Here is a 17,932-nt window from a genome sequence, read left to right as displayed (position 1 = left end):
AAGCAAAGAGGCACTGAGTTTGAAGGTAGACCTTGAAATACATCCATAGGTACACCTCCAATTGACTCAAATTATGTCAATTAGAAGCTTCTAAAGCCATGACAATTTTCTGGAACTTTCCAAGCTGTTTAAAAGGCAAAGTCAACTTAGTGTATGTAAACTTCGGACCTACTGGATTTGTGATACAGTGAATGAAATTTACTTGCGTTATGTACAAAGTAGATGTCCTAACCGACTTGCCAAAACTATAGTTTGTTAACTACATAAACTTACTCATAAAAACAGCAGCTCTTTGCTGTATTCATTGCGTCTCTCTAGACATGGTTTTTAAAAAAGTGTTGAAAATCTCACATTAATCAACTTTGCGTTGGAGGCTTCTTACGGTCTACGGCACGAGGAAACTTTGCAGACAGTGATCTGAGCCATCTGATTGGCCAGCGGTAAACCTACAGGTGCACTTAATTTGCGGTCTGGATCGCGATGACCGGTTGGTGACGACTGCTATAGGCCTAATGTATGTTGGTCAACCAGGCCCTAACATGTCCAAGGGCCTCATTTATAAAACGTTCCGTAGGCACAAAGGAAGGCGTACGCCACTGTAAGCAAACTTTGGCATTTATTTGTAAAAACTAACTTGACATGAGAATGTGCGATCCTCCACGGACACTTTGACCCATACGTACACACAAAAAAAACCTGGAGAAATTAAAAACTGCGACTGATGGCAGGAGGATGAAACTCGAGAAACGCTTAGAAATGTATACCATTGTGTAAAAAATTGAAATATTACATCTCACATATTATATATGAAGAGTTCCCTGGAGTGCACACAAAAACATTTAGGATCATTAATAAAAAGAGATTGTTTTTTGCAAAATAACCCCTCAAATAACTTGTACAGCTTAATTGGGAATCATATTTAATTGGATCTGTAATTATTAAACAAGAGTTGCATGTTATGAAATGTATTCTCAAATAATAAGGTGAACAGTAGGACAAATTACATTTAAACTGATACCGTTTTCGATGCCTCAGTCAGGCAGATACATGTTATCACATGTTCGTTGCGCAGAACTGTCAATGTGATAATGGCCCTGTCATTGTCAGTTACAATCAGGGTAATTACCACACCTGAAGGTGTTATGCAATTGGGTAGCTTTGACAATCAAATGGGTGGGTATAAAAAGACATGCAATTACAATGCATAATGATGCACAATGGCTGCTTTGGCACTGTTGGAAGATTTGCCAAATGGAAGAATTTGGAGAGAGCAAATTTTCAGAGACCAGCAAGATTTACTGGCCAATGATGAGTGACTTTCTCTTGGATCTCTGTGCTGTAGTGGGCCCAGCTTTACAGAGAAGCACCCGCAGATACCAAGCCATGCCTGTCCTACTTCAAGTCCCGACAACCCTCGGATTTCTGGCAACCGGCACTTTTCAAAGGGAATTGGCTGACTGGCTGAGAGATCCCTGACCTACCTTTAGTCATGTTATGCCAGACGTGTTAGGAGGTATAATTGGATTGACGCACTTCTAGATAAAAGTTTCCTTACGGTGTGTGAACAGGCAAATAAAAAAAGTGCAATTTGCAGCAATGTTCGTTTTCCCAAATGTATTCGGTGCTATTAACTGCACTCATGTTGCTATAAGGTCACGGAGTGAAAATGAATTCGCTTTCATTAAATCGAAAGCATTTGCATTCTATTAATGTCTACATCAAATGTGATGCGGACATGGTACTGACTAATGTAGTGGCTCGGTGGCCTGGGACAACCCATGACTCATTGATATGGAGAAACAGCAGTGTTGGGCGCAGACTTGAGGCCGGAGCTGTGCGTGATGGCTGGCTTCTAGTTACGGATGAGTAATGTAGAAATTCTAAATCAATTGTAAATGTTTTCTACTGCAGTGCCTAACCCATTCACTAAATCTTGAGGGCGACAGTGGCTATCCCCTCAAGCGGTGGCTGCACACCCCTTTCTCCAACCCACAGAGCGCAAAGGAACTACAATGTGCACCATTGCCAGGTACGTGCTGCTGTGGAGCGCACCATCGGGCTTCTGAAGGGCAGATGGAACTGCCTCGACGACTCCGGCGGAAATCTTTTATACAAGTCTGAATAGGTCTGCGACATTGTGGGGCCTGTGTGCTGTGATATACATAAATGTGGCACAGCTAAGGAACGTGGCTTTACCCCCTGACGCTGTTGGTTGTGTTGGCCCCGACCACTATCCCCAGGCGTTTGAACCAAACGCAGCTGCTGTAAGCCAGCGTGTGGAAGTGATGCATCGCTTGTAAAAACACAAGGTATACAAACAAATAACATTTTTTGGGGTAATTATATCAATGTACAGCTCATATCACACAAAATATTTATTATTTCCTTCAACTCCTTGGCAGTCTTGTTAATAGCGTCGATGGTGTCTCTTTGCGTTTGCAGGACTGCATCTGTGTGGACACGGACACTGGAGGGTTGTGACGCACAAGGTTCAGTGGAGGCTGGGCGCACTCAGCTCCTGCTCAGCTGCAGCACCACTGACCCCGTTGGTACAGGCAGCGACCAAAAACAATAGAAAATGTCAATTGTTTCTGTAAATAAATGTTTACAACAACTTGAATGCATTTGGTTTACTCTTTTCAAAACGAGGGAATACTAATTACATACCTGAATTGTCTGTGTCACCCTCCACCTACAGTGGGGAGAACAAGTATTTGATAACCTGCCAAATCGGCAGTGTTTCATACTTACAAAGCATGTAGAGGTCTGTAATTTTTATCATAGGTACACTTCAACTGTGAGAGACAGAATCTAAAACAAAAATCCAGAAAATCACATTGTATGATTTAAGTAATTCATTTGCATTTTATTGCATGACATAAGTATTTGATCACCTACCAACCAGTAAGAATTCCGGCTCTCACAGACCTGTTAGTTTTTCTTTAATAAGCCCTCCTGTTCTCCACTCATTACCTGTATTAACTGCACCTGTTTGAACTCATTACCTGTATAAAAGACACCTGTCCACACACTCAAAGACTCCAACCTCTCCACAATGGCCAAGACCAGAGAGCTGTGTAAGGACATCAGGGGTAAAATTGTAGACCTGCACAAGGCTGGGATGGGCTACAGGACAATAGGCAAGTAGCTTGGTGAGAAGGCAGCAACTGTTGGCGCAATTATTAGAAAATGAAAGTAGTTCAAGATGGTCAATCACCCTCAGTCTGGGGCTCCATGCAAGATCTCACCTCGTGGGGCATCAATGATCATGAGGAAGGTGAACTACACGGCAGGACCTGGTCAATGACCTGAAGAGAGCTGGGACCACAGTCTCAAAGAAAACCATTAGTAACACACTACGCCGTCATGGATTAAAATCCTGCAGCGGACGCAAGGTCCCCCTGCTCAAGCCAGAGCATGTCCAGGCCGGTCTGAAGTTTGCCAATGACCATCTGGATGATCCAGAGGAGGAATGGGAGAAGGTTCTGTGGTCTGATGAGACAAAAAAAAAAAAGAGCTTTTTGGTCTAGACTCCACTCGCCGTGTTTGGAGGAAGAAGGATGAGTACAACCCCGAGTACAACCCCAAGAACACCATCCCAACCGTGAAGCATGAAGGTGGAAACATCATTCTTCGGAGATGGTTTTCTGCAAAGGGGACAGGACGACTGCACCGTATTGGATGGGGCCATGTATCGCGAGATCTTGGCCAACAACCACCTTCCCTCAGTTAGATCATTGAAGATGGGTCATGGCTGGGTCTTCCAGCATGACAACGACCCGAAACACACAGCCAGGGCAACTAAGGAGTGGCTCCGTAAGAAGCATCTCAAGGTCCTGGAGTGGCCTAGCCAGTCTCCAGACCTGAACCCAATAGAAAATCTTTGTAGGGAGCTGAAAGTCCGTATTGCCCAGCGACAGCCCCGAAACCTGAAGGATCTGGAGAAGGTCTGTATGGAGGAGTGGGCAAAAATCCCTGCTGCAGTGTGTGCAAACCTGGTCAAGAACTACAGGAAACGTATGATCTCTGTAATTGCAAACAAAGGTTTCTGTACCAAATATTAAGTTCTGCTTTTCTGATGTATCAAATACTTGTCATGCAATAAAATGCAAATTAATTACTTAAAAATCATGCAATGTGATTTTCTGGATTTTTGTTTTAGATTGCGTCTCTCACAGTTGAAGTGTACCTATGATACAAATTACAGACTTCTACATGCTTTGTAAGTAGGGAAACCTGCAAAATCGGCAGTGTATCAAATACTTGTTCTCCCCACTGTACGTCACTCCTCCACTCAGGAGGGATTCCCCAATAACACCGGCAAGTTGCTCATCAAGGGCGTTGAGCTCCGGTGTCCCCTTTCCCCGGCCCGTGGCACAAACACTTTGTCTAAGGCTGTGCCTTTTGGCCTCCACTTTTATGCCGGACCACTTTTTCATTTCTGAGAGGGTCCGACCTTCTGAGCAGCAGCATTCACAGCATCTGCCACAAGCACCTTTTTGGCATTTGTAATGCCCACACTGTGTCCACCAAACACTTTTATTTTCTTGCTTCAACCTCCACTACAAGAACTTCCATTCTTTTCTTTTTTTTTGCCTTTGTCGGGATTTGCCGTCATGCACTCAGTATGGATGAATATTAATTAGTGGCGTTTCACTGGCTATTTTTAGGACACTATGGCCGTTAAAAAGGGCGGGACAAGGTGCTCCAAATTTCGAGTTGATCGTGATTTATGAAGGGAAACCGGCGTGGGACATGCGTGCGCACTGTTATAAATCAGAATATTTTTGTCCGTACACTTCCATTTGACGTGAATCCTCTGCACAGTTTAAGAAATGAGAACTCAGACCAGCCCCCACATCTTTCACTGCCTGGCTTAGGAAGGCCACACACACACGGTAACCATCACATGATGTGGATCAGCTTCCAGTACAAACAGGTCACACCTCTCATTCAATTATCATATTCAGTCTTTCAGATAAAACCACCTTACAAATAACTGACATTGTTCAACAGTTTCAGAAAAGAAAATACAAAAAACATTCATCAGAACAAACAAAACCACCAACAGAAACAGCATTTTACTCACATCTATACTCCGATTGTACAACCATTTGAACCTTTCATAGATCAATTAACAGAACAGATTGGTCTGCGACAAGAACAGGCAGCAACTAACGAGTCTAGACCAGATACTATGTCCTCTTCCATGGACTCACACGGAGGTCCTTCTGCGGTTGAAACAAGAGACTAGAGCCAAGGCTGTGTGGGGCTGGTAGAGAAAAACAGCTGTTTCCTAACCTTTACAGGTGTGTCCTCTGCGTGGGGAAAGACCCAATCAGATAGCCCCATACAGGTGGGTGCTCTGGGACAGGCCCAATCAAATAGCTCTGTTGAAACAGTCAGGGGCTATGTGTCGCGTTGAGCCCACCCCATAATGGATAGGACTGCCGAGTATCGCCAGCGCAGCCACTTTATACTATTAGTGTTGACTCACCACTTTCGGCTTTCCTGATACCATGTCTGATAGTAATCTCCAAAGCACAACGCTATCGCATGTGAGACTTATCAGAACTAGCTAGGCTAGAACAGTCTTCTGTGGGTTTTCAGATGTTTTGACTTAGCTTTTGCCCTAAGACCACCACTTACAAAATCAAATTTTCCTACACAAGACCTAAGCCATTTACACAAAAGGGCATGACATGTTAGAAATGAAGCCATTTTCATAAAGGAGTAGGCTATGATAGAATAGGATACAGGCCTACATAGAAATCATACTTTTCTTACCCCGATTTGCCATCACAGAGTCCAAAGCACAGCAGACAACAGCTCCTGAGTCAGACAAAACAAGGGACGAAACCGAGCAAATGAGAAAGTAGAATTAACAACAGATTAAAATAGGCACCATCAGACACAAACAAATGCAATGACTGTGTGTGTGTGTGTGTGTGAGAATGGAGACGATCATCGGATGTCCTTATCCCTCATATAAGAGTGTTGGTTAAAAAGAGTAATTCACACCATATTAGATCATCTTTCCAGCAGGCCTAGCATTGTCTTTAAGAGGGGGAGAGGAGCCACAGAGTAGTAAAATGGTGCTTTCCTCTCATCTCCCCAACAGATTAAGACGAGCCTCAAATCAGGAAGAAGCAGTTTAGTTACAGTAAAATGAATAGCTCTAGCCCCATATTCAAAATGGTTTATCAGAGTCTCTAACACATGGAGCTTAGAAATCAGTCTCTCGCCTTCCCTGGCAGTCCCAAGTTATGAACATCGCCCTTAATCCTCTGGCTGCTAACTACCTGTGGTGTTCACTGCGTTAATGGACCCTCACCAGACAGGAAAAAAATGTATGTTGAGCTTTCCACTTTAGACACAGAAACACATGCCATGTTTACTCATACACACGATTCATTTAGGACTCTGGGCACATGGGACAGCAGCAAGTTGTTTTTAAAACAAACATACCAAACCATAACATAACATACATACAACCTGCAGTGAAGCTGCTCAACATTTACATTCAGTCATCTAGCAGACTTCCAACAGCCAGGCCAACAACCATCCAAGATTCCCCCACAATTCCCCGAGAGCTGCCCATCAACCAGAGACACCCTCTCCCTCCATTCACCACCCCCAAACAAATAGATTTAGTGTTACAGGCCACAATATCTTTAAGACTCAGACTGATGATTTACACAGTCCCAAAGAGCAGGTGGAAGTGAAGGGGGAGGCCATGTGAAAGAGACCCAGGAGGTGATGGAGAAATTAACCAATGTCAGTGTGAATGTCTGTCTGGATTTTAAAACCCAGCCAAAAGCCATCAGGGGCTGACTTGTCTATTGCCCAGTCTTTTTGATGTGCTCCAAGCAAGCTTTTAGGGAACAGATTCAAGCAGGGTTGCATCACAGGTCCTAAATGTTTGTTAGCCAATTACAACCACAGTACCAGCTGCACAGCTTCCGCTTATTAAACAGAAACAAGCTTCCTGCCATCCAGGACCTCTATACCAGGCAGTGTCAGAGGAAGGCCCTAAAAAAATTGTCAAAGTCGCCACCATCCTAGTCATAGACTGTTCTCTCTGCTACCGCACAGAAAGCGGTACCGTAGCACCAAGTCTAGGTCCAAGAGGCTTCTAAACAGCTTCTACCCCTGAGCCATAAGACTCCTGAACAACGAATCAAAATGGCTACCCAGACTATTTGCATCCCCCCCCCCCCCACGTTTTTACACCGCTGCAACTCTTACCATCTATGCATAGTCACTTTAATAACTCTACCTACATGTACATATTACCTCAACTAATGCCCCCACACATTGTACCGGTACCCCCGTGTGTGTGTGTGATATATATATATATATATTTTCGTTTTGCCATAGTTATTTTACTGCTGCTCTTTAATTATTTGTTACTTTTATTTCTTATGTTTTTTAACTGCATTGTTGGTTAGTAAGCATTTCACTGTAAGGTCTACACCCGTTTTATTCAGCACATGTGACTAATACAATTTTATTTGGACATGTGGAGGCGATATCACCTAGGGTTTCTTTATTACATGACAAACAATGTCTAAACAAAGCACCAGTTAATTATGTTATTCTCTATTCTGGACAATGGGACAGGCCAAGTGTAGCCGGTGACTTATTACATTAAATGGAAGCCTACGTCTGTATATGGCCCGCAGGAACAATCACCTTTTCAAGTGATCAGATACCTTTCCTGTAATCACAGTTTAGGACAGCTTAACAGGGTATACAGGGAGGCTCAGAGCAGCTCTTTGAACTGAGAGAGAAACAGTCAGTGGGATTGTTTGTTCATTGAAGCAGATGCAACTAGACCCAGGGCTGGATCAGGACCTGACAAAGTTGATTACCAGAAAGGGCCAATCCCATGAAGATCACTACAGAATTGAACAGTCAATGCAGCAACACAGAATGATGTGGTCACCCAGCTTGTGAGGAGTAGGTGTGGTCCTGGAATATCATAGCAGGAAATGGGTAGGGCGGTGAGTGGTAGGTACAGCACTTTGGAATGTAATAGTCCCTGAACAAAGTCTCCTGACCAAAATAAAAAGAATCCCTCCCTGCTTCCCACGTGACTAACCTGAGCAGAAACAAGGTAGGGTTGCGTTCAGCTATTCAAAACGTTGCGGAATGGCCAGATAGAAACACAGTGCCTGCCGGTAAGTATTCACACCCCGGGACTTTTTTACATTTGTTGTGTTACAAAGTGGGATTAAAATGGATTTAGTCTTTAAATATATATTTTTTATAATGTACACAAAATACTCAAACAAAATTTGAACATTTGTATAAATAATAATAATAAAAAACAATAGTATTTCTTGATTAGATAGGTATACATTTTTAATTCAGAACGTAAGAACAACATTTTGAAAAAGTCAAGAGGTGTGAACTTTCTGAAGGCACTGCACATCATGTAGAACAAAGAAGCCCTCTGAAATGTAGAATAAGGACTCTTGTCTGCTCTATTTATGACATTTCTATCTGCAACGTTCATCAACATGTGCCTAGTGAACATGGGTCCAAATCTCAAACAGGAAGTCAAATCTTGGTGGTTCCTCCTTTAAAAGTTACAGCGTACTGCGGCGCAGCTTGCATGATGCCGCAGAATTCTATGCCACATTATTTAAGTGTGAACCACTGGTACCATTAATGCTAGTTAGTGCTAGTTTGACCACCAGAGGGCATCTTTGAGAAGCATTTGGTAGCCTGCAATAATAGCTGTATTAGAGATTGCGGGCACGCGGGAGACTGGAGTTCAAATCCGACAGGGAGGAAGGAGTAGGCAGTCCTCGTAAATAAGATTTTGTTTTTAACTGATTCCATATGTGTTATTTCATAGTTGTGATGTCTTCACTAGTAAAAACGAAGAAAAACCCTGAAACGAGTAGCTGTATCCAAACTTTTGACTGGTACTTACTTAATTAATATTAGGTTGTTTCTCTTCTAAAGAAAACAAAAACCCTCTGGGTTTCCATTAGGATGGAACGTAAAATATGGCGCTGTACAACGTGACGGTCGGGAGTACAGTACTGGTCTATTTAGCTAAATAATCCAGTGTCCTGTAGGCACGCTGGAGACCGGGGTTCAATTCCCCGACGGGGAGGAAGGAGTAAGCTGTTCTTGTAAATAAGAATTTACCATCCACTCCGGAGCCCCATCCACAAAGTATCAAAATACAGAGAGGTGTTGGTAAAGGTATATTGTCCTGCTAATAGCCCATTATGGGCTATTATAATACTGTACATGCTGTCCAGGTCAGGATAACCAAAACATTTCTTTATTAAAAGACTATCAGAAAGAATGTTGGTACTTATTTATTTTGATCTAAAGCCATGAATGAGTGAGCCACTCAGCTTTATATAGGTGCCAGCTTTATGACTGTCATCAACTTGATAATATATAAAGATATGAGGTTATTTAGTTTTCAAAAACACAAAAGAGAGCAATTGTAATCTGAATAGAGGCAAAAATATTTGCAAAGGCAAAAACATGTATTTCTGTTTTAGAGGGAGAGAAATGCTGGGCCAATTGTGCGCCACCCATAAAGGCCAAAATATAGCCCTGCTAATAGCCATAATGGTACGTACAACGTAACCGTGTGTTTGAAAAGTATTTTTCAGTAAGCAACAATTTGCTTACCTTCATTAGAAAACTTTGTTCCAATATTTCTGTAATTCAGTGATTGTAATTCATTATGGAGCCATAACTAAATAAACATCAGCATTTTGAAAGAGTACTTTTATTATTTTACTAACGAAAGCATAAAGATGTCATTATTAATTACATTGTTTTAGTTTAAACCTGCAGACTGGCACTAAGAACAGAACAGCGGGAACGTTTCCCTAGTCAGCGCCATTATTAGTGCAATGCCCCTAAAGTGTTGTCAGTGTGGCGGTCCACCCCCTTCCCCCTTCCTCCTTCCCCATGGGCTCGGTCGGTCTTCTATGCGTGGCTCTGCAGCCCATCCTGTGCCCCCTGCCCTCGCGCCTTGAACCGTACGCACTTTCAGTGGATACAGCTGGAGAACTTCAAGGCAGTCCCATTGTGTGCCACTCGGGAGCCATGACCAATATATATTGTCCTGCTAATAACAGGGTAACCCTGTTATAATATATCTGTGAGAATATCAAATGGGATTTTATTTAATTCTAAATTAATAATAATCACTTTGTTGAAAAAATAAATAATTGGAAATGATTTTGTTTTCAAATAATGTAAAATGAGCGAGAAAGAGGCCATTCTTGAACATGGGACGAGACATTGTTACTAATTTGTAAATAAAGACAGTTTGTGATTTAGAATAATTTTTTTTAGAGGGAGAAAAACCTACAGTCATCTCATGGGTCTCCCAGTCGAGGCCGCCATGGGTATTGAACCAACATCTGTAGCAACACAGCTTGCACTGCTATGCAGTGTCTTAGACCATTGTGCCACTCAGGTGCTGTAAAACGTGACCAGACGGGAGTGGCATACAGTATGAGCAAAATAATCCTAAGAAAATAAAATATTAAAAACCCTAGGACCCAAAAGCACAATCAGTGTCTAACTCCCTCGCGCTGGTCTGGAGTAATGAAGTGGTGACGCAGGGTACCGTAGTAAACCACACACTATTTTTATGTTTGGAAAAATAACATTCCCAAAGTAAACAGCCTATTTCTCAGGACTAGATGCTAGAATATGCATATAATTGACAGATTAGGATAGAAAACACTCAAAAGTTTTCAAAACTGTCCAAATATTGTCTGTGAGTATAACAGAACTGATATTGCAGGCGAAACCCTGAGGAAAATCCAATCAGGAAGTGCCTCTTATTTTGAAACCCTTCTGTTCCTATGCATGCCTATCCTCCATTTAAAGGGATATCAACCAGATTCCTTTTTCTCTGGCTTCCCTAAGTCTTTAGTCATAGTTTCAGGCTTTTATTTTGAAAAATTAGCGTGAAAGATCACATTGCGTAAGTGGATAGGTGGGGGCTCTCGGAGTGAGTTTTTGCGCTACAGAGTAAAGCCGCCATTGTTTCTCCCGCTGTTATTGAAAAACCTAAACACTCGGTTGATATATTATCGAATATATATTTTAAAAACTACCCGAGGAATGATTATAAAAAATGTTTCACATGTTTCTGTGGACATTGTGAAGACTATTTGGAATTTCCATCTGCGATGTTGTGACCGCTCTTTCCTGTGGAGTTCTGAACATAACGCGACCAACAAACGTTGGTATTTTGGGTATAAAAATTATCTTTATGGAACAAAAGGAACATTTGTTGTGTAACTGGGAGTCTCGTGAGTGAAAACATCCGAAGATCAAAGGTAAACGGTTAATTTGATTGCTTTTCTGATTCGTGACCAAGCTTCCTGATGCTAAGTGTACATAATGCTATGCTAGGCTATCGATAAACTTACACAAATGCTTGGATTGCTTTCGCTGTAAAGTATAATTTCAAAATCTGAGACGACAGGTGGATTAAAAGGATAAGCTGTGTTTTGCAATATTGCACTTGTGATTTTATGAATATGAATATTTTTTTTAGTAATATTATATGACTGCTGCGCTATGCTATTCAGCGGTTGCTGACGAAAATGATCCCGCGACAGGGATGGGTAGCGTCAAGAAGTTAAAGGAGGAACCACTGTATCAATCAGAAGGTAACAGCCCTGGCAAGGTGGCCAGTGAGCACGACTTGGACTAAGTAGAGCCCGTTCTGGGCCAACAGCTAGGTTACTTACTCACTTCAGAAGACCATGGGCCTCGTAACTTCCCCAGTCAGTAGTAGTGTCTGGGATTCCTGTGATTAGAGCCAAGTAGTGTCTGGGATTCCTGACTTCTGTGAAGGACTTGAATTATTTCTATATAAAAGAGAAAAACAAAGTCAGTGAAGGTCAAACAAAATAACATACTCGTCATTGAAAACAGCCTGACAGACTGGAGGTGTGACTACTACTGCAGATTTGTATAGCACTGTACTAGAGAGTGCTGACAACACTGAAGCCCTCTGGGGCCGATAAAACGCATACAGATCAATATCTCTACCAAGGAGAAGGTCAGGGACGGTCACTAGGGAGTAATACATCCAGACACATCATGACAACTTCACCTTGACAACATGAAAAACACAGCGCTTTAACTGATGAACCTAAACACTAACGTAGCTGCTGCACGTTGGAGATGTAAATAACCATTAGAACAGTCAGGACATAGGCTAGGCCGTCCTGTTTCAGCTGCAGCAATCTCACGCATGGTCAGCTATGCTCTGTCTAACCGGTTTGGCAATGTCCCTGCAGTGAGTAGACACTGACACAGAAACAGACACACGTGATGTCATTCCCCACGGCAGTAGCAGTGTACGTCTGTGCGCCACTTAAATTAGCCTAACTAATCCCCACTGCTAGGGCATTAGGCTCAGGCACCTGTGGAACTAGACAGAGCTTGCCAAGTAACTGCCTGGTTATTATGCTTGCTTATATTGAATGGCATAATCAGTAGACTATTTTCTTATAGGCCTACATATATATATATAGCCAATGCCTTTGACCTTCACATGGATGCCCGAGTAAAGCCAATGTGAGGTTGCCCACAAATTGTTCACTAGAGAGAAAGATCTGTGCTTCACTCAGTTCCATACTCAAAATTCCAAGCTGTGCATTAGGGCCTAGCTCATAGACTACTTCAACTCCCATGCAGATCTGGAGAGGTAGACTAGGCTAGCTTTTAAAAAGCAACAAATGACCTGTTATGAGCAGGCAGGAAAGGCAAACAAAATGTTCACCTGGCTGCTGCTGCTTTGTGTGGCCAATCTGAGAGTAAACTAGAGGTTAGACTAGGCCTCCATTATGCACAATAGGTTCTGGCCTGAACACTTGAACAAGTAACAGATAGTCTCACACACACCTCAGTCGAGCACCATAACTTCAAATGGTGAGCAGAGCAGGTAATGACCCATCTCTCTGTGCTTATTGGTATGTTTAGGTGATTGTTTGACTGTTTTAGAGTCCTATTGCCTATTCTGCATCAGGAAACCAGAACCTGACACAAAAAGGAATGAAGTGACAGGTGAAGGAAGCCAGATTTTCAGGTTTGGTAAGGTGATGCAGCCATGAGATTTTGGGTACTTTCATCAAAATGAAAGTGCGTGTGTGACCGTATGGGTGCTCCTTCGACTGTGCCAATTACATACACACATTGCCTACATGGGCGACATGTAGCCTATCAGTTAGAGCATGGGCCAGTAATTGAAAGGTTGCTAGTTCAAATCCCTGAGCCATTAAGGTGAAAGAAATCGGCAAATGTGTCCTTGAACAAGGCACCTAACCCTAATTGCGTCAGGATTGCCATTGATAATGCCAGACCCTGGCCATGACCCTACTATCGGAGGGTGTCTCAGGGGGAGTTACGATAAGCAAAAAACACATTTACAATTCACACGTGTATAATACACACTTGTACATGTGAGATCTAACAAATATAAGCACCTACCTAATTTTTGATGTTTTACTTATTAGGCTACAGATTAGTAATGCCACCTGTACCTGGCATTTGAAAAGTAACTTCTCAAACTGAACTGATGCAACAAAACGCCTAAAAATGCATTCATAAATTTACTTCTGGTGCTAAATCAGCTGCTCTCCATTTTCATTGTGAAATAGCGTTCATAAATATTGTAGAGAGCAACAACCAGTGCAGCTTATTCTGAACTCCCTGACATCTTATTAAAGGCTTGTTCCTAGAGCAGAGCATAATGCTGCGAGCCTGGGAAGAGCTTGGAAGACCTGGGTGGGTACAATCGCCCATTGTGTTGGGTTCATTCTGCAGCATTGGCCATGTCCACACACAGGAGGGGAGGGGGGGGGGGGGTTGTTATAATTTATTCATATAGCCAACTGACAGCAGAATAGTAACCATTAAAAGTCTGAAACAATTAACCACACATCATTAACTTTTGATTGGAAACAAATAGGCCCTAATTAACTACATGTAGGCCTATTAATCAGGTAGCATGGATGTGACTGTGCTGAATTGGAAAGTGAAGAAATCTATAATTTTCTGTTCAGAAAAATTACATTACAACCTCCTCACTAAAAGCATGGACTTGAACCCAGACTACAGATATCCATCACCTTTTGCAGTGAAGTGTTAAAGCAGCCTATATAAAACAAAGTGAAACAATAGCCTTACCTTTAAAACGACTGACTAGCATACAATTGAGTATCTCGATCTGATAAAACAATCCCTTTCTATCATCTTCTCTCTAGAAGAACCGGACGACTCAGACAAACCCCCAGGTATCCTATTCTACAGAGCTGTTTACCACCTCCAGTCAGTACTGAAGGTACTTGACACTTGTTGGAACAAGCAGAAATGGCTGTAAAGGAATTCCTAAGAGGTATTTGCTCCTCTACTCTCTAAATGAGTGGAAACTAAAACGCCCAGCAACATGACAGTCAACTAATCTTATGTTTTACATGGTTACACAAGCAGTCTTTTTCAATTCAAATCCCAACCGTAATGAAACCAGAGAGATCAAACTGAATGAGGCACAGGGTATTTAAACTGGAGAAACTAATAATGCTGAAAGAGACTTCCGATTATTTGTAACAGTGAAACTAAATTGTAGTTCATCTAGATGGGGCTTGTGAAAAAGAGCTTACCTCAAAGGGTTATTACTGTTTGCTTAGTTTGCAACGAGCCATTGTTTACAGCCTGGCATCCTTGATCAACCAAACCTAAACTACTGTTTCACCAAAATAAAGTTTCCCATCAACAGAGGCATTTCCAATAGCTCTAGGAACAATACTTACGATTTGGCATGTTGAATGTGTCCTTCGCTATCAAATAAGCATTTAAAATAAGTTTTATTTAGAGTCTCCCATTTTCAACCTGTGGGCTGCCATTGTAGTCCATTCTAGACCACGCGAGAGTAAGCTACCATGAAATCACACTACAAGAGACCCTGGATAAAAACGGGTTTTAAACACTTTGATAGCGAAAGACACATTCAACCTGACATTTATATTTTAGTCATTTAGCAGACACTCTTATCCATAGCGACTTACAGCTAGTGTATTTTCATCTTAAAATAGCTAGGTGGGACAACCACATATCAATCATAGTTACTTTATTGAGTTAAAATGTACTTACTATCAGCAAAGTGAAGTGTGAGCGTTTGTTCACGAAATAGTAGGGGGGTGAATCGTAAGTATTGTTCCAAGAGATATTAGATATGCCTCGACATGAAACGTTATTTTGGTGAAAACTAATAGTTTAGGTTTGGTTGATCAAGGACCCCAGAAATGAGCCATCTGTAAACAATGGCTCCATCTGTTTTTTTGCTGACATGATACACAATGTCCTGAAAACATTCCAACTGATGACTGTCATAGACAAAATAGACCTTGCCCATTTAAAACAGCTTCTGTTGGCACGTGTGTGTGTGTTAAACTGCTTTTATGCCTATGATGGCATACAGATGGAAATATAGTGTGAATTGTGGTAAAAGTCAAGTCTATTCGGCCTTCAATAACCTATAAGATATTGTTGTTTTGGCACTTGGCATTTCAGGTGGGCAAACCAGAGCAGGGCACTGACGGTCTATCATCAAGCAGAAATAACTAATGCGCTAACTAACCTACCATCAACTTAGTATTTGTTCGGCAAAATGTTGGCTGTGCCATTAAACGTTATAGTGGCACAAAATAATCGGCAAACGAGTTATGTTATGGAAAATGGGGTTGTGCATTACACCCGACTTTACCTGGCTGGATAGCCAGCAAGCTAGTTGCACTAATTTATCATATAGTTACTGTAGCTGGTTAGCTATAAGAACATTTAGTCAGACAGAATAAAGATTGACCTTACCTATAACGTCAATGAAAAGGCTAGCTAGCATGTTGATACACAAAAAAGTATGTGATATGATACACTACTATAGTAAAAGTACTGGAACTTACTAGTAAAATAGCTGACGTAAGCAAGCAACAGGTGGCTATAGTAGTTTTCAGAGTTCCGGCTAATGTCTGAATGACTAGCTAGCTATTCACTAACCAGTTAACTACTTTCCTGGCCTAACAATGAACACAATAATGCATGTTCTCAGTGAGACAGTTATGTATCTTGAAAAATAAGATATAATAGCTAGCTATGCACTTACCTTTGAAATATTGCTCCAAAAGCTGAGTCGCTCGACTTAAATCCCCGTGTTAACTACAACGCCGGAACTAGTTAAAATATCCAGCTAATTTAGCTACCTAAAGTGCCAAAACTCAAGCAACAACTAATATCAGGTTACTGTAGTGTATACATTTTCATTTGTACATAGACTGCTTAGATAGATATTAACTTACGTAGTAGCTAGCTACCAATTTGAAAACTGTGCCCAGAAATCGCTGTTGAAAGTGGACAGATTAGTGAGTCTGCACAGGCGCACTGAAGATGTAAAATGAGGCGCTCCACCTTTGCAGTGACCTGTAGGTTATTCGTTTTTTTTTTTTTTGCGGTCTACTATTGTAGATAGATGTGCTTTCCAAACATTGAGAATCAAAAGAAAGAATGCAATGGAAACAAACATACATCGAGGGTAGAATTGTTTAGCTAAGCTCGTACAAACAATGCGGCCACTCCGAGGATGGAATGGTAATGAAATGTCACGTAACGTTTGACACAACAAAATGTTTGTTTGACTGTCTGAGGTGCATTGTTAGTGTTCGCTGGACCACGGAAAATAATATCCCTTCCCATCTCCAAATGACTGGAGTTTATTTCAAAATCATAGATGACTGACTGACTGTATGATGTTAGGCCTATCCTAACAAGCGATTGATGGGGGTGAGGGCCACAAAAAATATTAACTCATCATGAGAGGGTGCAGTTGCTCGTGGGTCTGCCCACATTCATTGTGCCCTTGAGCAAAGGCACTTAAACCCCCCATGCCATTCCAAATTCCTATGTATATATGTGTCTTTCGGAGGGGGTAGGGTTAAAAGCGGAAGTAACATTTCGGTTGGACCTTGTGTGCAATTGATCAATAAAGTTATCTTAATGTGATATGAATGCATTGTCAAAGCTAAAATGCTTGTTCTTCAGCTGTCAAAAATGTGAGTACTCTGATCTCTGCTGGTCATTTTTTGAAATTGCAGGGTAAAGATAAGGCCACACTTTACTTGGGCTGCCACCTACTGGATTATTTAGAAATACCAGCACGATCTGACAGGGAAACGAGGGAGAGCGGGAAGGACAGTCCTGCTCAAAAGTAGTGCACTATATAGGGACTAGGGTGCCGTTTGGGAAAGATACCATTGCACAGCGAGAGTGTAAAGACCTTTGTGCTATTTCACAAAAAGGCTTGGCTAGTTTATTGTACAGGAACACATTTATTTTATTATACATCAACTGGGGTGGCAGGTTGGCCTAGTGGTTAGAGTGTTGGACTATTAACTGGAAGGTTGCAAGTTCAAATCCCAGAGTTCTGTCATTCTGCCCCTGAAGGGGGACAGCTGAAGAACAAGCATTTTAGCTTCGAATTTGTTCTTAACCGACTTGCCTAGTAAAATAAATCTGATGTGTTTTATCTAATCTCCAATAAAATAAGGGGTGTGCATGGCCATGTGTTTCTGTGAATGATGGCACTGTCCACTCTAGCTTCCTCTACTGGCTCCTGAGTGGAGCAGCGGTCTAAGGTACTGCATCTAAGTGCAAGAGACATCACTGCAGTCCCTGGTTTCAATCCATGCTGTGTCACATCTGACTGTGATTGGAAGTCCCGTAGGGTGGCTCACAATTGGTCCAGGTTTGGCTGGGGTACGCTGTCATCATAAATAAGAATTTGTTCTTAAAAGGATTAGACACTTTTTTTCAATTTCGCCTAAAATGACATACCCAAATCTAACTCAGGACGTGAAGCAAGGATATG

The 17,932-nt window shown here is 41.8% G+C and overlaps 1 protein-coding gene across 11 annotated transcripts in view; it reads right to left on the bottom strand.

Moving 5' to 3' along the window:
* Nucleotides 1-17,438, bottom strand: part of LOC110488181 (phosphatase and actin regulator 4A) — a 42,326-nt gene extending 24,888 nt beyond the window's left edge. Inside the window, exons 1-3 of one of the 11 annotated variants that reach the window (XM_036970951.1) lie at nt 16,368-17,438; nt 11,761-11,876; nt 5,788-5,832 (exon numbers count right to left, since the gene is read on the bottom strand). In XM_036970951.1, coding sequence (XP_036826846.1) covers nt 5,788-5,800 — 13 coding nt within the window. In that variant the 5' untranslated portion in view covers nt 5,801-5,832; nt 11,761-11,876; nt 16,368-17,438. Of the gene's footprint in view, nt 1-5,787; nt 5,833-11,756; nt 11,877-14,202; nt 14,342-14,825; nt 14,902-15,882; nt 15,913-16,174 lie in introns of those variants that run through there. The other 10 variants (XM_021560278.2, XM_021560275.2, XM_021560277.2 and 7 more) reach the window with 10 other exon arrangements.
* Nucleotides 17,439-17,932: the final 494 nt, after the last annotated feature.

This window comes from Oncorhynchus mykiss, chromosome 32 (genome assembly GCF_013265735.2).
Source record: "Oncorhynchus mykiss isolate Arlee chromosome 32, USDA_OmykA_1.1, whole genome shotgun sequence".
NCBI classification, from domain to species: Eukaryota; Metazoa; Chordata; class Actinopteri; order Salmoniformes; family Salmonidae; genus Oncorhynchus; species Oncorhynchus mykiss.
Note: the sequence above shows the minus strand (reverse complement) of the source record. Positions and strands in the feature narration are given on the sequence as shown.